Source organism: Sus scrofa, unplaced genomic scaffold, assembly GCF_000003025.6.
Source record: "Sus scrofa isolate TJ Tabasco breed Duroc unplaced genomic scaffold, Sscrofa11.1 Contig944, whole genome shotgun sequence".
Taxonomy (NCBI): Eukaryota; Metazoa; Chordata; class Mammalia; order Artiodactyla; family Suidae; genus Sus; species Sus scrofa.
This window is the reverse complement of record NW_018085356.1, coordinates 214207-238649: the sequence shown is the minus strand read 5'-3', so window position 1 is coordinate 238649 and position 24443 is coordinate 214207. Positions and strand designations below refer to the sequence as shown.

The following is a 24443-nucleotide window of genomic DNA, read 5'->3' as shown; positions in this document are numbered from 1 at the left end:
TAGTCACCACGAGGCAAGCCCAGTGGTTCGTCAAAAGATTTGGTGAAGGGAGTTCCCATCGTGGCTCAGCAGTTAACGAACCTGATTAGTACCCAGGAGGACACAGGTTCCATCCCTGGCCTCCCTCAGTGGGTTAAGGATCCCGCATGGCTGTGGCTGTGGTGCAGGCCAGCAGCAGTAGCTCCAATTTGACCCCTAGCCCGGGAGCTTCCATATGCCACAGGTGAGGCCCTAAAAAGACCAAAAAAAAAGACGATGAAAATATTGTAACAGGTGATTGTTTTGATCGAGAGTGTAAGGACTTTCACAGCGGTGCTCGTTTTGCTTTTAATGGAAACTCCAGGGTTACTGTGTCCATGCTCCCGGGCGGGGGGGGATGTACCTGCTCCCCTGTGTGTATGTGCGCGTGGGTGTGTACCTGCTCTCCCTGGAGGGGGGTGTGCCTGCTCCCCCGGGTGTGTGTGTGTGTGTGTGTGTACCTGCTCCCCTGGGTGTGTGTGTGTGTGTGTGTACCTGCTCTCCCTGTGTGTGTGTGCGCGTGGGTGTGTGTGTGTGTGTGTGTGTACCTGCTCCCCTGTGTGTGTGTGTGTGTGTGTGTGTGTGTGTACCTGCTCCCCTGAGTGTGTGTGTGTGTACCTACTCCCCTGGGTGTGTGTGTGTGTGTGTACCTGCTCCCCTGTGTGTGTGTGCGCGTGGGTGTGTACCTGCTCTCCCTGGAGGGGGGTGTGCCTGCTCCCCCGGGTGTGTGTGTGTGTGTGTACCTGCTCCCCTGTGTGTGTGTGCGCGTGGGTGTGTACCTGCTCTCCCTGGAGGGGGGTGTGCCTGCTCCCCCGGGTGTGTGTGTGTGTGTGTGTGTGTGTACCTGCTCCCCTGGGTGTGTGTGTGTGTGTGTACCTGCTCCCCTGAGTGTGTGCGCGTGGGTGTGTACCTGCTCTCCCTGGGGGGGAGGTGTACCTGCTCCCCTGAGTGTGTGCGCGTGTGTGTACCTACTCCCCGGGAGATGTGAACCAATAGAAATAACTGACCAATTGCCCCTCCCTCATCCTTGTTGCTCTGTCTTTTGGGGAAAGAGTCACGTAGGAAATCCTCCAGAAGAAGCAAAAGAAGGAGAGTGCGCAGGCCTGCAGGGTTGTTCAGTTCGTGCCTGGATGGCTGAGTTCCATTTAGGGACATGGCACGTTGTGGGTGTGTTGCTCTAGCAGAGGCCTTTTTGGACACCTGCTCTGTGGCACGCGGGCAGTTAGGGCTGTAGTGACCAGACAGGCAAGGTCCCCAGAGCGAGGGGTGGGGCGCAGGCAGCCGTGTCAGTAAGGATGCTGCGTGGCAAGGCCAGAAGAGGGTCTGGGGGCCTTGGGAGGGGCCACGGGAAGGACCCGTGCTGGGTGGGGTCTGTCAGGCCCCCGAGTGGAGGGCAGCGTCCCAGGCAAAGGTGTGAGGTGGCGGCACCGCCCGTGGGCTCCAGAGGAGGAGGCCCGAGTCTGCGTCACTGGAGGCGCTTTGTGTCACCTCCATGTACCGAGCTGGACGCACAGGCCTGTGGCTGGAGGGACGCGCCCTCCTAGAAGAAGACACGTCCGCCCTGCAGACGGCGACACGGCCTCTTCTCTGGCAGCGGGCGAGGTGTCGTCTCTTTTCAGCTAGCGTGTGTGTTGTGAAGGTGGAAGGGACCCCATATCTCTGTAAAACGGACGAGGTGGGAGAGATCTGCGTCAACTCCAGCACAGCCGCCGCGGCCTACTACGGCCTGCTCGGCATCACCAAGAGCGTCTTTGAGGTGCGTGCCGCGCCCCGACCTCTCTGTCGGGGCCACGTTCCACAGCACCGGTGGGCCAGTGGCAGGGTCGGGGGGAGAGGGCAGTCCAGGGGGCCCAGCGAGCACCCACTGTGCCCAGCCAGGCGCAGGGCTGGGAGGGGAGCTCAGGCCGCAGAGCCCACGGGGGTGGGGAGCCCCTCGGGGGGTCTCAGCAGGCAGGCACTCTGGCCTGGGGAGCCTCTTCCCTCCAGGGAGGCAGGGACAGCCCATCCGAGCAGGCGCACCCCGCCGCCGCCCGCCTGCCGGCCCGACGGGACCCCAGGACCCGACCTGACCATCGTCCTCCCACCTGCAGACGGTCCCGGTCACTGTGGCGGGAGCGCCCGTCTCCGACAGGCCTTTCACCAGGACGGGGCTGCTGGGCTTCATCGGGCCGGTGAGTATGTCCCGCTGCCAGGACCAGGCCTGCAGATGGGCCCGCAGCTCAGGGGAGGGGCTGCCGGCCGGGCACAGGGCAGCGCCCCCACAGTGTCCTCCTCCCCGAGCGCCCGTGGCGCCGAGTCCGGGAGCTGTGTCTGCGGCCCCCAAGCGTCCGGTCCCGTGCAGGTGTCACCCACATCTGGCCTTTCTGTGCTGACCCCTTCCCTGGATGTCCCCTCACCCCTGCTCCAGCCCAGGCTCAGGACCCCTTGCCCCCCCTTGTTCTCCCCGGTCACCGTGGCCTCGGGCCCCCGACCTGCCTGTGAGTGACCTGGTCTCCATGGACCGTCCGCTTCCTGTGGCAGGGCCTGACCCCAGGGCCTGACCCTGTGACCTGGGCCCTGACCCGCATCCGTGTCTGCAGGACGACCTGGTGTTCGTCGTGGGCAAGCTGGACGGGCTGATGGTGGTGGGAGCCCGCAGACACAATGCAGACGACATTGTGGCCACCGCGCTGGCCGTGGAGCCCATGAAGTTTGTCTACAGAGGCAGGTGATGCCCTGCGGGTCCCCTGGCTGTGCCCCTAGATCCCTCCTCCGCCTGACTTTCAAGTCTCCTGCTGCGGAGGGAGCGCCCGGGGACGGGCGTGCACAGCACCTCGAAGTTCCTCTCGGCAGAGGAGCGGCACAAGGAAGAGGACGACCTCGGCAGTGTCCTCCCGTCCGCAGAGCACGCGTGGCCCTTTGGAGGGCGGGGCCCAGCCTGGACCGGGCACGGGGACTGGGCCCCAGCACCGCCGAGGGAACGGTGTGCCCGAGGGCGTGGGGTGCCCGGGCAGTGCCCCGTGCCCTCAGGATGCAGGCCGGGCAGCGCGCGGCAAGTGCCCCTTTCTCTGACATCACCAGTCCTTGTTCTGCTAAGAGACCTTGCCTCTGGGCTGGAATCGTTGCCTTTTCTGAATGTCCGGCAAGCCCTTGCTTCCCATTTCCATTGAGCAAAGAGAGGGGCCCCAGCCGAGGCCCCAGGCACTGGTCTGGGAGAACAAGGCCCCTTCCAGCGGGTCCCTTCAGCCCACCGCATTCCTTAATTTTACTCTTCTCTAGGGAATTGTTGCTCAATCTAGGATACCTGTGAGCCTGCGACCCTTTCTCTGAATAGACCATAAAGAGTCATCAGGAAATTCTGGGGTCGGGGCGTCAGGGTGGGCTGCCGACCCTTCCTCCAGTCAGGATGACTGTGGGGCCTGGGTAGCCCCCAGGAGAAACCAAGGGGCAGGCCTGGTGGGGCGTGCAGCCTGCACGGGGGAGGGGCCGTCCGCCCCCGCGTACCTGGGGGGGAAGGCCCCGCCCCCATGAGGTGCTCGGGCAGACCCCCTGCCCACTCCCACAGGGCCGAGCCCTGCTGGAAGCGAACCTCGCGAGAGCACTAGCAACAGCAAAACACCGTAACAGAGCGTGTCGTGGGTGGGTCGGGAGAAGCGGAGCGAGAAGGGCTGGCACCCCGAATGCAGGCTGCGGGGGTCTGGAAGCCAAGGCTGGAGTTCTGTCACTTGAGGAGGGTCCCCAGGGCGGGGTCTCTGGCCAGAAGGCCTCAGCCTCCCCAGCAGAACAGCTGGTGCGAGAGGGGGCTGGCGTAGGAACGCTTGTCAATTTTTCAGAGAAACTCTTACCCTAGACTTTTTATTCTCCCAAATTGTCACTTCATTGTGCAGTTGCAGTAAAAAAAAATATTCTTGTGCATATTCAAGTTCAGAAGTTTTGTCACAAAGACCGTTTTTGTGAAAACACTTTCAGATGAGCTACTCCGAGAAACAAGATGTGTGAAAGTGAGGAAATGATTGAATACTGCGTAAAATTTGTTGCATAAAAGAGAGTGTGTGTGCGTGTGCGCGTGTGCTTGCATGTACGTGCTGTGCGCACATCAGCAAAAGGAACAAACGAGAGAAGGTGTGTCCATAACGGCCCGAAACTAGGGCAGCAGATGGGCCTGCGGGACAGGCCTGATGGAGAGACAGCGTCTTGTCTTAGAAGGAGAAAGAAAAGCAACACAGAGAAAATGAGACCACGTTGAAATTCTTCACGTAAGAGAGAAAGCCCATGACCAGTCACCGGTGTGATCGGAGTCAAGCTTTTTGCACAAAGAGAGGCCCCTCGTGGGTTAACGTGGCGGAGGGGAAGATGCTCGCGTGCAGCGCGTGCCTGGTTGCTGGCTCCGCGCGGAAGTCCTCTGTGTTGGGAATGGGAGTCTTGGTCCCTGTTGCGGAGGCTCCTGGCTGTGCCTTTTAAATTCTCCACAGGCGGCACAGGGTCGACGCCTCGCTCCAGCCCCTCTGCAGCTCCCCCCCGCCTCCCCTTCCGGGTGGTCATCTTGTCCCTTGCGTCCCCAGGATCGCAGTCTTCTCGGTGACGGTGCTGCATGATGACCGGATCGTGCTGGTGGCCGAGCAGCGGCCCGACGCCTCGGAGGAGGACAGCTTCCAGTGGATGAGCCGCGTGCTGCAGGTGGGCAGGCGCCGATCAGCGTGGTGGGGGTGACGACGCACCAGGGTGCCTGGGCTGCAGCCCCCGGCGGGAGTGACGTGGAGTGAAAATCCCACTCAGATCCCGTGGGCCGGCTCCCAGGGCGAGCAGTGGGACCTGGACGCCTCTGTACCAGTGTTTCCACCATTGTGCTTTGAAAATTCCAAATGTGGAGTTCCCATTGTGGCTCAGAGGAAACAAACCCGACTAGCATCTGTGAGGACACAGGTTCGATCCCTGGCCTCGCTCAGGGGGTTAAGGATCTGGCGTTGCCATGAACTGTGGTGTCGGTCGAAGACATGGCTCAGATCCCGCGTTGCTGTGAGCTGTAGTGTAGGCCAGCAGCCAAGCTCCGAATCGACCCCTAGCCTGGGCACCTCCAAATGCCGCAGGTGTGGCCCTAAAAGGCAAAAAAAAAAAAAAAAGAAAAGAAAAAGGAAAAGAAAATTCCAAAATGTGCAGCGAGGCTGGAGGCGTTGCTCCCGTCCCCCAGCTCCCGCTGTGAGGCCGACCCGCAGCCGTCTCACCTCCGCTGTCTCACTGCCCGCGTGCGCCTCGGCCTCCTCACGCTAGAATTCAGCTGCTCCTTCCCCGGGACGTCTTGCTCTTCTGGTAACTGAGGGTCTCTACCCTTTGACCACCTTCATCCATTCCTCCCACCCCCGCCCATCGCCGTGGCGACCACCAGTCTGTTCTCTGCGTGGGTTTTGGCTGGTTTGTAGATTCCGCGTGTAAGAAATCGCATGGTGCTTGTCTTCTCCGTCTGACTTGCCTCGCTTAGCGCAGTGCCCAGGGGCCGTCCGCGTTGTTGCAGGTGGCGAGATTTCCTGTCCTTTATGGCTGATGATCCGGTATGTGTGTGCGCATGTGTGTGTGTGTGTGTGTGTGCGCGCGCGCGCGCCAGTTTCGTCATCCAGTCATCCATCAACGGACACTTTGGGATCTTGGTTCCTGTAAATAACACAGGTGCACATAGTTTTTCAGGTTAGTGTTTTGTTTTCTTCCAGTAAATACCTAGAAGTGGAATTGCTAGAGCACATGGTGGTTTTGTTTTTAACCTTTTGGAGGAAGCTCTGTGCCGTTTTCCACGGCGGCTGTACCAACTCACTCTGCCGCCGACAGTGCACAAGAGTCCCCGCCCTCCACATCCTCGCCAGTACCTACCGTTTGACGATGGCCGTTCCGACAGGTGTGCGACGAGAGCGCTCTGTGGTTGTGATTTGCGTGGTACTGATGATTAGAGATGCGGAGGCTCTTTTCACGTGCCCGTTAGCTCTTTGTCTGCTTTGGAAAAGTGTCTGTTCCGGTCCTCTGTCCACTTTTCAGTTGTGTTGTCTGGGGTTTTTTGCTGTTGCGTTTAGGAGTTCTTTATACATTTTGGATCTCAGCCCCTTGGACACATTAATTGCAGCTATTTTCTCCCATTCAGTAGGCTCCCTTTTGTTTGCTGATGGTTTTCATTGCTGTGCGGAAGCTCTGAGTGTGATGTAATCTCACTTGCTTATTTTTGCTTTTGGGGTCGAATCCAAAAAATCATCATGAAGACGGATGTCAGGGTGTTTAGCGTAGCCTTTGTTTTATTCCAGGAATTTCATGGTCTCGGTCTCACATTCAGGTCTTTGGTCTACTTTGAGCGGGTTTCGGGTGTGGTGTCAGGCGGCGTCCGTGACATTCTTCGATCTGGGGCTTTCTGGTCTCCCAGCACCGTCTATCGAGACCTCTCATTGCCCATCGTCTGTGCTTGGCTCCTTTGCTGTAGTTTACGGACTGCGTATGTGTGGGTGTGTTCCCGGGCTCTCTGTTCTGTTCCCTTGACCTACGTCTGTTTTTGTGCCGATACCACACAGTTTTGATATCTGTAGCTTTATGATGCTGGAAATCAGGGAGCATGGTGCCTCCGGCTTTGCGCTTCTTTCTCAACATTGCTCCGACAGGTCAAGGTCTTTGGGGTTCCCTGCAAAGATTAGGACTGTTCGTTCTATTTCTGTGAAAAATGTCAAGGGTGTCTTGATAGGACTTGCGTTAGACCTGGAGATGGCTTTGAGTGGTGTGGACATTTTAACAATGTTAATTCTTCCAGCCACGAACTCAGAGTATCTTTCCATTCATTTGTGTCTCTTCTGATTGCTCTCATCAGTGTCTTATAGTTTCAAGTGCACACACGTTCTTCATCTCCTTGGTTAAATTTATTCCTAGGTATTTTGTTCTTTTCGATGTAATTGTGTACGCAGTTGAATGTTTAGTTACCATTCAGGTTTCCCTGATTGATGTTTAGTGTTCTTAAACTTAGGGTCGAAATAAGGTAAAAATTGCAGTGGGTGGGGCCAGGTGTTAGGTCTTTTTGATCTATGGACTCCTCCTCTGTCATATTTCTCTTGAAATTGGTTTATTGACAAAAACAGGTCTTTTGTCCAGTGCGTCCCTGGCCTGGGCTCTGATGGCACTGCCTCTGCAGTCTTGGTCAGGGCACCCCTCTGTCTCCTGGAGCTGCTGCACGGCAGCGGCTGGGTTGCGAGGCAGGCTCAGACTCGGGTTCAATCTTCTGGCAAACAGTCTCGTGGGAGGTGTTTGTTAGGGCCTCGTGGGGGTACGGCTGCAATTCTGTCGTTCCTTCCCCGGCGTTAACACAGCAGCTTTGGGGGAAATGTTTTCCACAAAGACCGCTGTGTCCTCTGAGGTCACCTGGGGACCTGACCTGAGGAAGGCTGTGCAGGAAGAGGAGATCCAGGATTGATTGCAGGGGGCCGAGCTAGCGTCCAGGAATCCTCTGGAAGTGACCACTGAGTTGTCCTGTTGTTGTTTCACCGGGAACTGGTGGGTTACGGTAATCCTGTGTTTCGGTAGTGGTGGGAGCACCTCTTTGGTTTGGCCCTTGAGTCTTTTTGACACACCCCTGGGTTCTTTGAGGCCACACCAGCGAACAGGCAGCGCAGTGCCTGGGGAGGCAGTGTGTTTCATGTCCTCGACCTGTCACGGCTGGGCCCCACGGTGCCTCGCTGCCTCCCGGGTGAGGTGGAGCCTGGGACCACTGTCCGGGCCCTTGAGGTGTCTGCCTGTGGTGGACAGGGGAGGAAGTGGTGTCCCCGCTGGTACGACGACCTCCGTCGTGCGTTTAGGCTGCTGGTTCCAGCTCAAGTTCAAGACCCCGGGGTTTCTCCCGAGCCCCCTGGTCTCTCTCCAGCCTGAACAAGGGCAGTGCCGGCGCCGCCTGCGGATCCTCAGCTGCCTGAGGCCGCTCCGCGCCCAGGCGTCTCGAATGAGGGCCTCCACTCCGCCGCTGAGCAAGAGATTTCCAAGAGCAGCTCCAGGTGGCTTTTGAATTATTTTTGCCCACGAAGCATCTCCCACTAGGACTGGACCAACCCAATGACTGGGCTAAAGCCCCGTGAAGTAGATTCTCTCTGCGGGGCTGTGCTGCCGGCCGGATTCCAGGGCCACGGGGTTTGTTTTCTTTACTCGGAGTTGTGGGGGGTCGCTTTTTAAAGTTCTAGGTTTTTCGTGTGTAAACGGTTTACAATGTTCCAAAGTCAAATTTGAAAGCAGGGTGTGTTCAGGGGAGCCTGGCTTCCCCTGTTTGTTGGTGCTTCTCCCACAGGAAGCCACTTCGGCCCTTTCACGGCTTTCTGGGGCGGGCAGTGACTGAGCCGTGGCCACGCGCGCAGCCCCAGAGTGTGCGTTAAAGGCAGGAAGTGCACCTTCACCTCTCCATGCTTCTCACTTAGCAAATGTCCCAGGGGCCACTGTCTCTTGGCCTTTGCACCTGAGTGTTCTCGACAGGCGCGGCCTCCAGCCTCCAGCCTCTTCCCTCGTGCAGGCGGCTGCGCGTCCTCACTCGCGGCCCCTCCTGTCTCGTGTCCTCCTCTCCAGGCCATCGACAGCATCCACCAGGTGGGCGTGTACTGTCTGGCCCTGGTTCCCGCCAACACCTTGCCCAAGGCTCCTCTTGGAGGGATTCACATTTCTGAAACCAAGCAGCGCTTTCTGGAGGGAGTGCTGCACCCGTGTAACGTGCTGATGTGCCCTCACACGTGTGTCACCAACCTTCCCAAACCTCGCCAGAAGCAACCGGGTTAGTCGTTCATTCGGCCTTAAAATTGGTGCAGCCATGCTTGTGTTTAACTGGTGCAGCCCTGTTGGACTCGGTGTCTCTCGGGCCGGGGTTGGGAGGCAGAGCGACAGACACCAGGTCAGTGGCCACCTCCCGCCTCCCTCCCCAGCACGGTGGCTCCCCACCTCAGATAGGACCGTCCCAGGACTGAATTCCAGCCTGGTGTCTTCGCTTTGGAGCCTGGGCCACGGCTGCAGACTGGGAGCTCAGGATCTCAAGAGCCGCTGTTGGCCGCTGTGGTGCCCTGGGGTGGCCAGCCACGCTGAGGCCGTGGGGTCTCCTGGGGCCATGGGGGCTGCTCCCCGGCGCTGTGATCAGCCGTGGCCGCCAGGTCGCTGGCACCTAGGAAGTCTCGACAGATGGTGGACTTCCCTTCCCTGGTCCAACTGTCAGGCACAGTTTCACTCCTTTGATTGTATGAATTTTTAGTACATCCTAACTTTTGTTGATATTGAACACATAAAATACCATTAAATGAGAGACATTTAATCAAGGAGATTTAATTTCAGTAAAGCAGTGCCATGTGGTGACTTTCTCAGTCTGGCATTGCTTGTGTTTGAGAGCGACTCTCCCTTGGCACAGGCCTTGGGCTGGTTTCCTGAGCCTGTGTCCCAGTGAAGCGTTAGGTCTCTGCCTGTTCAGATGAAGAGTCACGTAGCTGGCATCCGCAGGTCCTCCACCTCTCACTCAGAACCCCTCCTTTTCCAGAGGTTGGACCAGCCTCCATGATTGTGGGGAATCTGGTTGCTGGGAAGAGAATCGCTCAGGCCTCGGGGAGGGAGCTGACTCACCTGGAGGACAGCGACCAGGCGAGGAAGGTAAGGTGGGCGCCGGAGCTGGCGGGGCGCCTCGGGGGCAGGGGGGTACTGAGCCTCCTGCCTCCGCAGTTCCTGTTCCTGCCTGATGTGCTGCAGTGGCGGGCCCACACCACCCCCGAGCATCCGCTGTTCCTGCTGCTCAACGCCAAGGTGAGGGCCCCTGCGCGTCCCCGCCGTGCGGGTGAGGGGCGGGGCCGGGTGCCAGGGCCCGAAGAGCCAGCCGTGCTGCCCCGACCCCTGGGGGGCAGCGTTCTCTCTGTAGAAGCCTCGGCTCCCACAGAAGACACACAGTTATGTTTCTGCGGATCTTGTATTTAACAGGAAGCTCCTCTTTAGCTCGTCTTTCAGTTACGAACAGTGTGCATGTGAGTGCTCCTAAGTGAGCTGAAAGGCAATGTTTATTTTGTGAAAATTCGGCGTTTAGACTGTCGGCATGTGTTTATAGCTTTAGCATGACCACTGGTGCTTATTGCCCTGATCCTGGGTCCCTTTCGGTGGGATTACCCTGTGTAAAGGAGGAGCTGTACCGTTGTGGGCCAGTCGGCAAACTACACAAACGTGACAAATTAAATAGCTCTAAACATCCCGGTGACTGGCTGTCAGACACACAAGGACTTCTGTGCTCACCGTGGAGGTACTGCCGTGGCCTTAGAAACACCAGCCCGGCTCTCCGTCCTGGCCAGTGCTGCTTCATTCAAAAAATAATGATCAATCAATACAGGGTACCCGGCGTTAAATGAGATTTAAAAAAAAGCCTGCTGTTGCTGAGAGGCCTGCTGGAAAGAGCGGTTCCGAGTTCCCTGTTCAGGGCGCATCTGCAGACCTGGAACTTTCAGGAAACATTCGTATATGGTTCATTGAATTCTAAAGCATGGAGACAGCCCGTGAGCAACAGCGGCCGAGGCCCGGTCAGCTCCTGGTCAGAGCCTGCAGATGGACATAGCTGGTGCTCCGAGGCAGGCGGGGCACTGGGTGTACTCCAGATGTGTCCTGGGGGGCCCTGCACCGAGCCCTGAGGGCATGGTGGGGTTCATGGCTTCAGGCGCTTCCTCTGGGTTGCAGGAGGCTGCGTGGGGGAGCAGGGGACCTGGAGGCTGTGGTCCAGGCACAAGATGGCCTTCAGAGGGGAGGAGGGCCGTAGGGAGTGGCTGCGTGGGAGGCGTGACCAGAGCAGGTGCAGGACCCGTGGGTGGCCAGGGTCTTCTCGAGGGAGGACTTGGGAGGCGTCCAGAGACACCTCCCAGGCTGCAGTCAGGCCAGAAGCCCCCAAGAGCGTCTTTGAAGTGGAGAGCGTGCAGGAAGAGCCAGCGGAGGACCGCCTGCCTTGTCCAGCTCCATTCCACACGCTTCCCGGTGGCCTAGGGGCTGGGATTCGGTGTTCTCGCCAAATCCATTCCAGACTTTTCTCAAAGTCACTCCAAAGTTTTTCTACTTTTGACTCGTCAGCCTTCTCAGGTTTGAGTTGTCCTCAGGTCCCTGAGCAAGTGCTGGCCTTAGCCGGGAGGAGGCCTGTGTCCATGCAGGTGGTGTCCTGGCATGAGGTGGCCCCTGGCTTTGGAGATCCGAGTCATTCAAAAGGACTGGCAGGGCTCCGGGCCTTTGGGTTCCCAGCGTGTGCCTGGCATGAGCTCAGCCGGGTGTGAAGACTGAGTCTGATGCTGGGCAGAGCCCCAGGACCTGCCTGGTGGGGCCTCAGCTGAGGAGAAGTGAAGGGTCTGGACGCTCTGCTGGGCTTTCCTGGAGGAGGAGGATGGTCAGGCCAAGTGTCACTGTAATTTTCCTAAGAAGGATGGAGCTGTGAGCCTGACGCGGGTCAGCAGAGAGAGGGAGGAGGTGCCAGCTTGGAGCTGGTCCCCGGCCAGGGTCCTCGGCTGTGACCCAGGTAAGCTGAGCCCCGCAGGTGCATGGCAGCCCCAGCAGCCACCTGTCCACCCAGGTGCTCTAAAGAGCGGACTGCGGATGGCACAGGCCCTCGGACCTGGTGGATGTGATGCCTAAACGTGCGTCAGAGTATAGCCTCGTGATAGTTTGTTTATTGTTTATTATTTACTCTCGTGTATTTACATTCAGATAATGGTTGCTTCTAGGAAGGGAGAGGATGGGATTGGGGGTGTGTAGAGGGGAATGATTTATTTTATAAAGGATAAATTGAAACTTGTGACAAAATATTAGGTAATGAGGCTCAGCAGGAACAAATCCGACTAGGAACCATGAGATTGCAGGTTCGAGCCCTGGCCTTGCTCAGTGGGTTAAGGATCCGGCGTTGCCGTGAGCTGTGGTGTGGGTCGCAGACGCGGCTCGGATCTGGTGTTGGCTGTGGCTCTGGCGTAAGCCAGCAGCTATAGCTCCAATTAGACCCCTAGCCTGGGAACCTCCATGTGCCAAGGGTGTGGCCCTAAAAGGACAAAAGACAAAAATAAAATAAAAATTAGGTAATGAGAGACTGGCTATTTATTGCATTGTTCAGTGGCCAAAAGGGGACTCTTTGACCACTGAGACTTCGACTGTGGTGGACGGGCAGGCACTGAGAACATGTTCAGCGCCCTTGCATGGCTGGCAAAAGAGCCACGGCTGGAAGTGACATCTGAGACACGGAGGCTAAGAAGACAGCAGGCGTGTCCTGTTCCCACCCCAGGGCTGCAGACGCGGTGCGCACAGTAGCCCCGGGCCCCGGGAGCCCGCACCTCGGCCCCTGGCTCAGTGGTGCCCACCATTCTCTCCCAGGGCACAGTCACAAGCACTGCAACCTGCGTCCAGCTGCACAAAAGGGCAGAGAGAGTGGCTGCAGCTCTGACGGAGAAGGCGAGGCTGAGCGCTGGGGCCCACGTGGCGCTGGTCTACCCCCCAGGTGAGCGTGCCCACCCCACCTGCTGGGTCCCGCCACCCGTGAGCACCGAGAACCTGCTGCGGGTGCAGCCGGCCTGCCTCAGTGCGACGCGTTGGCTTTGCTCCCCGACACCTCCGTTTTATTACCGTGGCGCATACGCTCTTGTGACCACCAACCGGTGGAAGTGGATCTTTGCCTTCCCAGGCGGCGCCTCCCCCGTCCTCCCCTGTAGACAGTGTTTCTCCCATTTCTTTAGAGTTGGGTCACCCAGACGAGGCTTCCTAGACATCACAGTTCGTCTGCCAGTTTTCTTTAAATCGGACAGATTCGAAAGTGCCTTTTACCCTGCAGGTGGCCCTCTCCCACTCCTCACCCCTAACGTCACTGCATCCGGAGCTGCTCAGGGCGGCAGGCAGGGCTCCCGGGCTCCTGCGTTTCCTGCGGGGAACTTGAATCGAACTTTCTGGCTCCCACTCAGGTCGCCAGGACCCCAAGTGATGTGTTGGGTTATCTCCTTAGAAACCACATGTCAGGGTCAGTGGCCAGTGACACTCACCGTCCCACAGGGTCACTCAACGTGGTGTTCCTGTCATTTCTCTTTAACTCATGAGCCGGGAAACGACAGACAGACGCTCCCGCCTTTAGTGTTTAGTTGCCCAGAGGTGGAATTCCTCTCCGCAAGGCACAGTGAGCCCGATTCTTTGCTTCTGTCCATGGGGTGAACCCTGACCTCCGGTGGAACAGCTTCTCGGTCCTGGGGTCTGACCTCCGGTCCCGCTGCCTCCTTGCTGTCTGGTGGGACCGGTGCTCCGGCAGCTCTCCACGGGCCTGGTGCGCCTGGGCTCCGGGGCCGACCCTCCCGGCCCTTTCAGCGAGCAGAGCTCAGACTGAAGAAGAGGCGTAGTTACCTCTCTTAGAGAGGCAGCACCTCGTGGGCTCGTACGGTGACATCCAGTCCAAATTCAGGATTGTAGGGTTTCCGCTAAGCCTCTTCTGCACTTTGCCTGCATCTCCTTTTTCCTCCCTGAGAGTCCTGATTCTCAGGCCGGGAGTCGGGGGTAGAATCCAGATTTCCCAGGATTACTCACTTGCTTTATCCTGTGTCACCTGAAGCACCCCAAGAAAAACTGTAGTAATACCTGACCTACTGGGTGTTTTTTTTTTTTAATTTTTGTTTCTATTTATTTATTTTTAAATGATTTTGTTTTCCGTTATTGCTGGTTTAGTGTTGTGTCAATTTTTTGAAAGCTGCTGCGAAGTTTTCCCATGTGCTCTCTGCACCCTGTCCCTAGAGCGGTGCCGTCTGGTCACAGGGCAGCGGCCGCTGCCCAGCAGCTCTCCCACTGCACCTGGCCCGGCTCCGCCGTAACTGCTGACGGCCCAGCACCGGCGGGCACGTCTGCTCTTCCCGTGGGGCTGGCATTCCGACGTCCTCCTCTGTTTGACCTCTCAGGAGAGGGTCCGGGAGCAGCTTGCGTGTTGGTAACAGCCTCTCCGCTTTGTAACGGAGTCATTTTTCCAGGGAAAATCCTGGACTCGGGTTTTCGTTTCTCGAGCAGCTCCAACGTGTGTCCATTTTCTCCGGGCCTGAGCAGCGAGTCTGGTTGTGACCCTCTCTTCTTCCTCTCATGAGTCGCTTGTGGCAGGTGCCAAAAGCATGTTTTCTCTCCTGAGAGCCTACTGTGTGGTCGTAGGGTGGCGCTCAGGGTCGGCAAGGTAGCTAAAGACACAGCTGCACGTCCTTTTCTGTAATTTCAAGGAGCTTTTCCAGAGGCATCGTGTTTCCACCCCTTCCCTTGCTTTGGCTTCCTTCCCGTCGTCCTTCCCGCTCGCGTCACCCACGTGCCGGGGCTTCGTCACCTTCTCTGGGAGCGTCTCCGGTTCAGCTTCCAGTCTCCTCCCGCGTCTGTCTTCTCCAGGCTCCGTCCGTTCTTTGTTGGTTTGGGGGATGCTTCTCATTCCGTCTTCATTCCTGAAAGGATTTTCCATAATTTCTAGTTCCTTCTTCATTTCTGACTTTTTTCTATTCTGATTTCTGTCGCTCTTTTGTGGCATTTTCTTAAGGGATTTTAGCACGTTTTGAAATATACTGCCGTTTTTATCTGCTGCCTTGTCTGTCTGGACAAATGATGATCTGCTTCTGATTCTCTTTCTTGCCCCTCGTGTGGGATTCGGCCCTGAGTGGTGGTCCCTGGGCCAGGCTCACGGAGCCTCCCTCCCGCCTCCTCCTCCGCCCGGCGCCCGCAGCCCGTGCCCCGCGCCCTGCTCTGATTGGCATGGCTGCCCACTGTCACCAGCGAGTGGCTGAATGGCTTCTTTTCCTCGCCCTGCTCTCTGATCAGACCCGCAGTTTCAGGAACAGGTGCCGTGACCTCCCCAGTGGGGAATGACCTACCTCCTGGGGGCGCCCAGTCCTCCTGCTCCCCGACCCTGGTCCTGTGGCGCCCCCCACTCTTTCCCCAGCAGGACCTGTCCTCACTGTTGACTCCGTCGCACAGCCCAGCCCCTTCCTCTCCTGCCCGCTCCCCACTCTGCTCTCTCATCCTGGGCTCTCAGTTTGGGGAGTTTGCCACTCGGACGTCGGGGTTGTTCCTCTCACAGCTGGGACACGAGTGGCGCCCACTCAGAGGACCTGCCCTGCCGTTGGCGGCTTGCGTCTTGGCTGGAGCAGGAATCCCCGGTTTCTGTGGGTTTCTTGGGTTGTGTAGGTGCCCACCCAGGGTTGTAGGTGACAATGTCTCTTTCCCCCTTCGTAAGTTTGTTGTTTTGTCTGGGAGCATGTTGGTTCCGGTTCGGGGGTTTTGCTGGCACGGGCCCGGCTCTCGTTGCTTCCTCCTTCTCGTGCCCGTTTAATCTTCTCCTCGGGGAAAGCTCCTCTCATCGCTGCCTTCTCCCTCCTTTTCTGCCTCTGGATCTCCTGAGTCCTGTTTTGGGTCTGTTCTCTGCACCTCGGGCCTCCTGCCTCGTGGCCTTCCATGTGTCTACTGTGCCACCCCTGGTGCCCAGGTGCCAGCAGAACCATCTCTTCTCAGTGTGTCTGGCAGGACACCGGCTCATGCTCAGCACTCCGCTTGCTCCTCTGTGCTGGCGGGATCTGGAGGGCCTGTTCCCAAGGGGGTCCCGTGGAGCACAGACGTCAGCGACCCCACGTGCTCCCTGCCCAGGAGCCAGGCGGGCTGGTAGCCTGGTCTGGGTCCTGACACAGAGGTGTGGCGACTTGGACACTCTGGAACTCCCACCAGCACTGCAGTGCCCTCTGCTCTGTCCAGTCCCTGGAACGTGTGGTCATTTTTCTCCAGGACGGATGGCAGTTTTCTTCTCATACCCCTGGGTCTAGTGGGAGTCCAGCAACACCCTGCCTGAGGAAAGGCGCGGATGCAGCTGCGAGGGAGCCCCTGGCCGGACCAGAGCTTTTCTGGGGCTCAGGGCTGGGGCTGCAGACCTGCAACATGTGGGAACACACTCGGGGCAGCACCAGGGACCAGAAGGGGGAGAAGAGGTAGACGGGGTCCTGATGCCTCTCTCTTTGGGGCATGTTTGATACCTTCATAAAACTTTCCACTGACTAAAGGAGAACGCACGGTGACGTGATTGACACTTGAAAAACGTACCCGCAGATGGAGAGTATAGTTAATAGCTGGAAGGCAGAACCCGACGCCCTTGAAGCCCAGGATGCGTGTGGATGGTTTGCACATGCGTGCAGGTGTTTGCTGTGCGTTTCAAAGGGGTGTGTGACCCAAAGGCGAAGAACAGATGCCTCTGGAAGCTGCAGAAAGGTGGCATGCAGGCAGGGCTGGGGCTCCCCCACAGGCTCGCCAGGTGGTGCCAGGACAGGAGGAAGATACACATGCAGGCACAGCATGAGCTCAAGGCACTGTGTTCCCGGCGATGCTTCTCCTGTTCACTTTGTGACGTGTTTATAGCACTCTGGGCGTAGTGGCCGGGCACCAGTATCGGCCTTCGCGCCAGCTCTGTCCACCCCCTGAGCTGCCTGTAGGCACCGTGCAGATGGGTGGTCGCTGGTGGGTGGGCTCAGGCCCAGAACAGTGACACGTTGAGCCTCCTGGCCCTCACGGAGCATCGGGACCTTGTCATCTGGTGGAACCCACGAGCTGGGCTGAACGTGGCATATTTGTTGTGATGCTGGAATCAGAGCAGCCTTAGATCAGTGTCTTGTGGCCTGCGGGTGCCAGGCAGGGCCTTGTCTGCCTTGGGGGCCGCACCTGGAGGGTGCCGTGGGAGCTCGTGTGTCCCCAGGTCAGACCGAGAGGAGGAAGGAGGTTTTCCGTGAGCTACGGTTGCCCCAGGCGTTCATCGCGGAGACTCCTGAACATGCAGGAGAGCTGAAGGAACAGCGAGTGGCCTCGGCCGCTCCCTGTGGTTGAGAGCAAGGCAGGGACGGGGGCGCAGGTGCATGCAGGAGGCCTTGCCCCCCGCCCTGCTCCCCGCCACGACGCATGGACATGGGCAGGCACAGCGGGCCCAGTCGCCTTGTGACCCGGGGACTGGACGCGGTGAGGCGCCCTGGGCCGCTGACGGACGCCCTCTGCCCGCCCGTCTCCCCAGGGCTGGAGCTCATCGCCGCCTTCTACGGCTGCCTGTACTGCGGCTGCGTGCCCGTCACCGTGCGGCCCCCCCACCCCCAGAACCTCGCCACCACACTCCCTACCGTCAAGATGATTGTGGAGGTAGGTGGGCAGCGCGGCCCTCGGGGCGGCCCCGATCGTGGGCCCGCGTGCGGTTTGCTCCCAGGCGCCGCGTCTCGCGCGTGCCTCCAGCCCCTCTGCTCTGCAGGTCAGCACGTCCGCGTGCGTCCTCACCACGCAGGCCATCATGCGGCTGCTCAAGTCCAAGGAAGCGGCGGCCACTGTGGACGTCAGGACCTGGCCGACCATTCTAGACACCGGTGCGTGTCCTCGGGTTGGTGTGCGTGCTGCCCGCCCGCACGAGCCCCTTGCCCGCCCTCGTCGTGGGGTTGTGTTCCTGGCACCCAAAACTAACAGCTGGGCTCGAGCAGCCTAAGTAAATGGCGAGGAGCAGCTAAAGGGAGCCCCTGGCTGGGGTCCCGGCAGCCTGTGTCCAGCAGCCGGAGCCCAGCACGGGCGCCCCGCTGGTGGGCGGCCGGTGGGGCCCCAGCTCCCCGTGCTGCCTCTCACGCCCACACGGCAGAGGCAGTTGTGGGACGTGGTGCTCATGGTGCAGACCACGCTCCCCCTCCCTGCCCCCCCCAAGGGGGCGTGCTGCCACACCCGGAAAGGCCTGGGGGCCACTGGGCGGGGCTGGAAGCCCCCGGCCCCCTTGGCCCAGGCCTGTCGGGTCAGCCTGGGGCTGAGTGTCTCGACCCCTCCCGCCAGCAAGACACCCCAAACCAGCAGCACCTTGCAGGCTCTGTCAGTGACTCAGGGTGCCAGCCAGTGAGCAGACAGGAGTCCCTTCTTCCCCACTGCACCTGGTGGGTGTGGGTGCCTGTCCTTGTCCCCCAGGCTCTGCCCATGAGAGGAGGTCAGGGACTTGGTTGTCCGCGGGCCCTGCCTGATACCAGCCACAGGCCCGGGAGCTGGCCCAGGGCAGCCAGCCTGGACCCAGGGGAGGGCTCAAGGGAGCCCCCTGACCTCGCTGGCTCCCCGCCCTCACCTCCCCTGCACTCACCTGGGTGCACCCAGAGAAACGTGATGAGGCACCAGCGCCCTGGGGGCTCGTCCTCAGCGCTGGCTGTGCTCGGAGGTGTCATTCATCCTGGCTCCGTCACGGGCTCTGGGACCTGGGCCAGGGCCCTGCTGCCCTGAGCTTTCCCGCGGGGCCCTCATGGCCCCTCTGCTGCCCTCCGTGTCTGCCTGGGCAGCACAGGCTCAGTGCAGCAGGCGAGGGGCCGCTCCGTGTGCCATCCTTGACCGATAAGCTTCCCACGTGCACACAGCCCGCTCTCCTGTAGCCTGACCTGCGTTCTGAGCGCCTGGCTCCCAGGACCACGCCTGTCTCGTTTCTTCCCACGAGAGCCTGAGGTAACGTCCACACCACCCCGTCTCCTGTCCGACAGATGACATACCCAAGAAGAAGCTGGGCAGCATTTTCAGGCCCCCGTCCCCCGACGTGCTCGCGTACCTGGACTTCAGCGTGTCAACGACGGGGATACTGGCGGGTGTGAAGGTGGGTCCTTGGGTGGGCGCTCCTACCTGCTTCGGCCGCTGACATGCGGGTGGCGGGAGGGGCTGCGTGTGGTCTGTGCGGGCCCTTCCTCCTGCCAGAGCGTGAAGCAGCAATAGTGCCCCTTCAAGTCTGTGTTAAATACCAGTAAACCCCCCAATTTGACCAGGCGGCTTCGAAGAGTCCATCTCCTCACCAGGAACCCAAAGCTCTGTTAAAACACTTTATTCAGGCCTCACGTAGCAGCCTCGCAGGGTGCCGTTTCCTGGGTGTTCCTTTGTTCCCGTGGGAGTGAGCCAGCCTTCCCTCAGGGAAGGGACTGGGTCGGGCTGCCGGGGACAGCGGGCACTGTCGCCTCTTCCTTCCTGTCAACTGATGGAGTTTGACTTCCCTCCTGAAGATGTCACACGCGGCCACGAGTGCCTTGTGCCGCTCCATAAAGCTGCAGTGTGAACTCTACCCCTCGAGGCAGATCGCCATCTGCCTCGACCCCTACTGTGGCCTCGGCTTCGCCCTGTGGTGTCTGTGCAGGTGAGTGTGCAGGTGGGCGAGGGCCGAGTGTGCTGGTGAGTGGAGCAGAGTGTGCAGGCAAGTGTGCAGGTGGGCGAGGGCCGAATGTGCTGGTGAGTGGGGCAGAGTATGCAGGCAAGTGTGCAGGTGGGTGAGGCCGAGTGTGGAGGTGAGTGGAGCAGAGTGTGCAGGCAAGTGTGCAGGTGGGTGAGGCAGAGAGTGGAGGTGAGTGGAGCAGAGTGTGCAGGCGAGTGTGCAGGTGGGTGAGGCCGAGTGTGCAGGTGGGCGATGGCCGAGTGTGCTGGTGAGTGGAGCAGAGTATGCAGGCGAGTATGCAGGTGGGTGAGGCCGAGTGTGGAGGTGAGTGGAGCAGAGTGTGCAGGTGGGTGAGGCCGAGTGTGCAGGTGGGCGAGGGCCGAGTGTGCTGGTGAGTGGAGCAGAGTGTGCAGGCGAGTATGCAGGTGGGTGAGGCCGAGTGTGGAGGTGAGTGGAGCAGAGTGTGCAGGTGGGTGAGGCCGAGTGTGCAGGTGGGCGAGGGCCAAGTGTGCTGGTGAGTGGAGCAGAGTGTGCAGGTGAGTGTGCAGGTGGGTGAGGCAGAGAGTAGAGGCACCACCCCTTAACCCCTCTCCACTGCTGCACCCACCTGCTGGGTTGAATTGCTTCCTTAAATGCCCACCTTTCTCAGATAGCTTTTTTTTTTTTTTTTTGCTTTTTGCTTTTTCTAGGGCTGCTCCTGCAGCATATGGAGGTTCCCAGGCTAGGGGTCAAATCGGAGCTGCAGCCACCGGCCTGCATCACAGCCACAGCAACGCGGGAGCCGAGCCGCGTCTGTGACCCACACCACAGCTCATGGCAACGCCGGATCCTTCACCCACTGAGCAAGGCCAGGGATCGAACCCGCCACCTCATGGTTCCTAGTTAGATTCGTTAACCACTGCGCCATGACGGGAACTCCTCAGATAGCTTTTTGATGCCCACGAAGCAGAGGCTGCCCCTGTGAGTGGGCAGGTTTGTGTGGGGTGGGCTGCACTGGAGTCTGGGCCTGAGGTTGAGTAAAAGCACATTTTCGTGAAGTGCACACACTCTCCGTTTCTAAGGCCTGGGGACACACCTTCGTCCATCGAGTACAGGGAGGAAGGGGCAGACCTTCCCATGTGGGCCAGTCCCCACAGCGCGCCCGTCCCTAACGGCGACCTGGATCCTGAGGCTGGGGGCGGGGTGACCTGCGTCCCGCATTTTCTGCTGAAACCCCTACATGGTCAGAAGGGTGTGGGCTCTGCCAGGAAGGCACGGGCCCCTGAGGGGAGAGGCACGCGCCCACGTGCTAACCCGCCCCTGTCGCTGGCACAGCGTCTACTCGGGGCATCAGTCGGTGCTGGTGCCCCCGCCCGAGCTGGAGAGCAACGTGTCCCTGTGGCTGTGGGCCGTCAGCCAGTACAAGGCCCGCGTCACCTTCTGCTCCTATTCCGTGATGGAGATGTGTGCCAGGGGCCTGGGTGCGCAGACGGCCGTGCTCAGGGTGAGTGTGGCCCTGGCCTTAGGGACCCCAGGGCCTCGCCGAGCAGTGGGTGGAACAGGAACCCTCTCCAGGCGCCCAGGGCCGCCCTGGTGTGAGCTCCCCTCCGCTGCCCCCTCCTTGTGGCACAGCCTCGTTCATCTGGCAGGAGAGGAGGGCTGGGCGCAGGTCGGGTGGGTCTGACCCGGGTTCTGAGCTCACTGCGGGGTCTTTGAGGGCAGAGGGCAGAGGGCAGGCGTGGGCGTGGAGCAGGCGGAGGGAACGGGGAGGCGGGGTTCTCTCGCTCTGACCTGAGCGGGCGCACCGCCCAGTGGCCTGATCCCAGGGCTGCTCCTCCCGCAGACAAAGGGCGTGAACCTGTCGTGCGTGCGCACCTGCATGGTGGTGGCGGAGGAGCGACCCCGGATCGCGCTCACGCAGTCTTTCTCCAAGCTGTTCAGGGACCTGGGCCTGCCCGCGCGGGCCGTGAGCACCACGTTTGGCTGCAGGGTCAACGTGGCCATCTGCCTCCAGGTAGGCGGCTGGGCTTCCGCCGACGGCCCTGCGCACACTCGGCTTCCCGCCCCGTGGTCCTTCCCCTCCTCCGAGCCTCTGCTGTTGCAGTTTCCAAATAGCAGATCAGCTTCCAGAGCCGAGTGTTTTACTTTAAAGGAGGTTCTGTTCTTGAGGAAGAGAATTTGGGAAAAACACAAGATTTTTTGAACAGTGACTGTTACCTTACCTGGAAGAATTTCTAGGTTGAAATAGTATGCAACTAGCATTCTACAGCAAGAATAAACTTCGTGTTTAAGGACATCTACTAATTTTAAAAAGAAAAGTAATTAGTGTGATGGTTTGTATTATCCCAGATTTGTTTGTGAAACATTAAGGAATTTAATTATTAAGAGGAAACAGAGCAGAACTTTCAGGACAGCTGCCTCTAGTGCAGGGCTGTTGGCCGCTGCTTCCGGGGACGGCTTCCCACACTCCCCGCTGGTACCTCGGCCCCACCTCTTTCTAGAGCACGCTGGATGCCTTGAGCTCCCGCGTTCGGGAGTCGGGAAGAGAGGCGCTGTGGGAACCAGCGCCTGGGGGGGTTGTGCTGGGCCCCAGCCCTCGGCCCAGGCTGCTGGACGCGGGTGGGTCTTGACGGCAGAGACCATCGTCCTGCTTTCTGGGCGCGCCCGCCTTGTCCCCTCCACAGTGGAGGCGGCTGAGGTCTGGGCCTCGTGTGGGCCCTTGCCGAGTGGCAGGACGAGGCGGGCTGGCAGTGCGACTGAGCCCTGTCACAGACTGGGGGCACAGACCTCTGTCTGTTCAGCATCTGGAAGCCCCTGCGCTCCTTCCTGGAAACGCGAGGCGACCGTGCCCGCCCACGGGAGTTGGCACACCACGGCGGGAGTCCTAGTGGACGTTCCGTTTGCCGTCTGAGATGCTGCACTGCACTTTGCTCTCTCTTAGCGGAGTTTCTCACGAGCCTGTTGCTCTCTGTTTGTGTTCCCTGTGGCTGTCTCCTCCCTGTCTCGCTCTGCTGGTCTCCTTGTCTCTGTCAGCCCAACAGGCTGGGAAAGCTGGCCGAGCAGGTATGACCTTGACCTCGACCTCGACCTCCCCCTCGAGGTGCCTCTGTGCTTCCCCCTGAGCTCATGTGTCCTCTCGTGACCTCCAGACAGATATGTGTTTCCTTTGCTGTCTGACTTTGCTCACATAGACATTCTTCGACGTATTACGGGAGCTCCTTTGTAACCAGATTTAAGAGCAAAAGTATTTTCAGAAGCATTGAGCCTGCCCGGCATTGCCTCTGGAGGAAGGGCAGTGCTTGGCCTCGGTGAAGACATCTCTGTTTTAATTCCAGGGCAGGTCTAGGTTATACTATTGTCCGGGGTCTTCAGAGAATGATGTTGGGCCGTGTGTCCATGTGATGTGAGGTCCCTTCTCTAATAAAAAGGCGTCCTGTCCTTTCATCAGGTCAGATGAGAGGGGAGAGAAGAGAGGGCGCCGTGGCCGCGCGTCCCCGACGGGCCGCAGCCCTCGGTAGAGTTGTTGGAGAGGACGGCTGCGTGGAAATGCCCCCAGCCCCCTGGTGGTGTTTCCTGGAGGGGGAGCTGTTAGGGCCGGGGTGTTAAGCTGTGTGGCTTTGCCGCCCTCATTCTGTGGGTTCCCTTGGGTCCCCAAGCCGTGTAGATGTTTGGAGGGAGCACAGCTGCTGCCTTCTTGGGCGCCCCTGGAGTCAATGGGCACGAGGCCCTGAGTGGAGGTCCCTCTGCTGCTCCCCTTGCAGGGCACGGCCGGCCCGGACCCCACGACCGTCTACGTGGACACGAGGGCACTGCGCCATGACAGGTAACGCCCGGGGCACGGGCTCAGCCTCCCCCGCTCCCTGTGCCCTCTCTCTCTCCTTCCCACAGCCAGGAAGGGCCCTAGGAGCTCTTATGGGGTAGGAGACAAATAAACCCACGTAAGGCAGGACTTGGCTTTGCTCAGTGGATGTGTCCTGGGGCCACGTGGGCCTGCAGGTCTGGGCCCTCTCAGCTCCAGGGCTCGGGTCCCGGGTCTGGGCCCACAGATGCGGCTGCGCTGCAGCTTGAGGCAGAGGTGGTGGAGCTTCCTGGGGACGAGGCCAGATGGCCCTGGAGCCCTGGAGCAACGTAGAGCTGGCTCCTGCCCTGAGTGGTGCCCAGTGAGCCAGGCACCTGAAGTCACTTCTCCAAGGTCACAGCAAGGTCATGATCAAAAGGGTAGAGGCTTGGCTGCTGTCACAGTATTAATCAGTTTCTCATTACCTTGTTAGTTGCCTTTCTAGAGATTGTTGTCTGTGTATTAAGTTTTATCCTGAAATTTTCCCTCGTTAATTTTTAGGGTACGTTTGGTGGAACGGGGCTCTCCGCACAGTCTGCCGCTGACAGAGTCTGGAAAGGTAGAGGCGTGGACGGAGGCCCCCGTCTTGTGTCCCAGTCCTTTCTGTCTCACGTCCCCCCCGGGAGGCGCATGGCCATGAACTCAGACCCCCGAGTGTGGGCTGGGCCGGGCTGACACAGAGGCCTCCTTCCTGTGGCAAACGCACACGCACTCAGCCTCAGGCCCAGGCACTCACTGAGCCCTCACGTTGTCAGCTGAGCCCCAGTCCCAGGAAGGGAGGCCTTGAGGTGCAGAGACCAGAGGCGCTGGCGCTGCTGGTCCTGAGACCTCGGGGCCACGGTGCCTTCATGGTGGCCTGGAGCTACGCACTGGGGCCTGGAGAGACTCCGCCCCGGCTCAAGGGATGGCCAGGAAGTGGTCCCCTCCACGCTGGCAGTTAGAAAGTGCTCCAGGCCTGGCGAGGCCCAAGGAGCCCTGGTCAGGGTCTCGGGTGGTGGGGCTGAGATCTCCTGAGACACCCAGGGAAAAACTGGCACCGTGAGGGGGTCGCCAGGCGTAGGCCCAGGAGAACAGGCATCTTCATGACCAGGAGAGGCTCAGAGGCAGGAAGGAAACCTCCAGGAACCATCAGGCAGCCTGATGAAGGGGAAGGACTTGGGGGTGTGCACAGCGGGACCCCAGGAGGCAGCAGGACAGAGGGAGGACTGTGTGCCCAGCATGCCAGCAACACGTAGCCTCCAGCCTCAAGGCTTCCCACAGCTCCCGCTGGGCATCCCTGGCCGCTGAGGGCACAGGCAAGGCTGTCTCTGCACTGCCCCGAGACCTGGGGCAGGGGCCACCCCAAGTCTGCTCTCACACTCCACTGGCCACAGCTGCCTCTCAGGAGGCAGGGAGGTGCCCAGAGAGGGACAGGGCCGCAGGGGCAGCACAGCATGAGCCTGTGGAAAGTGCTGGGGAGGAGTGAGTGGGGGAAGTGCACCAGGGCGGCCC

General features: G+C 59.7%; 1 protein-coding gene across 13 annotated transcripts in view; it reads left to right on the top strand.

Moving 5' to 3' along the window:
• DIP2A (disco interacting protein 2 homolog A) overlaps positions 1–24443 on the top strand; it is a 103512-nt gene that overhangs the window by 73281 nt on the left and 5788 nt on the right. For 8 of the 13 annotated variants that reach the window (XM_021082480.1, XM_021082476.1, XM_021082477.1 and 5 more), the window contains 17 exons: positions 1638–1774; positions 2109–2189; positions 2598–2725; positions 4560–4674; positions 8560–8761; positions 9509–9618; positions 9688–9768; positions 12343–12466; positions 17012–17133; positions 17240–17351; positions 18483–18592; positions 18990–19120; positions 20450–20618; positions 20958–21128; positions 22148–22177; positions 22876–22937; positions 23454–23511. In XM_021082480.1, coding sequence (XP_020938139.1) covers positions 1638–1774; positions 2109–2189; positions 2598–2725; positions 4560–4674; positions 8560–8761; positions 9509–9618; positions 9688–9768; positions 12343–12466; positions 17012–17133; positions 17240–17351; positions 18483–18592; positions 18990–19120; positions 20450–20618; positions 20958–21128; positions 22148–22177; positions 22876–22937; positions 23454–23511 — 1943 coding nt within the window. Of the gene's footprint in view, positions 1–1637; positions 1775–2108; positions 2190–2597; positions 3888–4559; positions 4675–8559; positions 8762–9508; positions 9619–9687; positions 9769–12342; positions 12467–17011; positions 17134–17239; positions 17352–18482; positions 18593–18989; positions 19121–20449; positions 20619–20957; positions 21129–22147; positions 22178–22875; positions 22938–23453; positions 23512–24443 lie in introns of those variants that run through there. The other 5 variants (XM_021082484.1, XM_021082475.1, XM_021082482.1 and 2 more) reach the window with 2 other exon arrangements.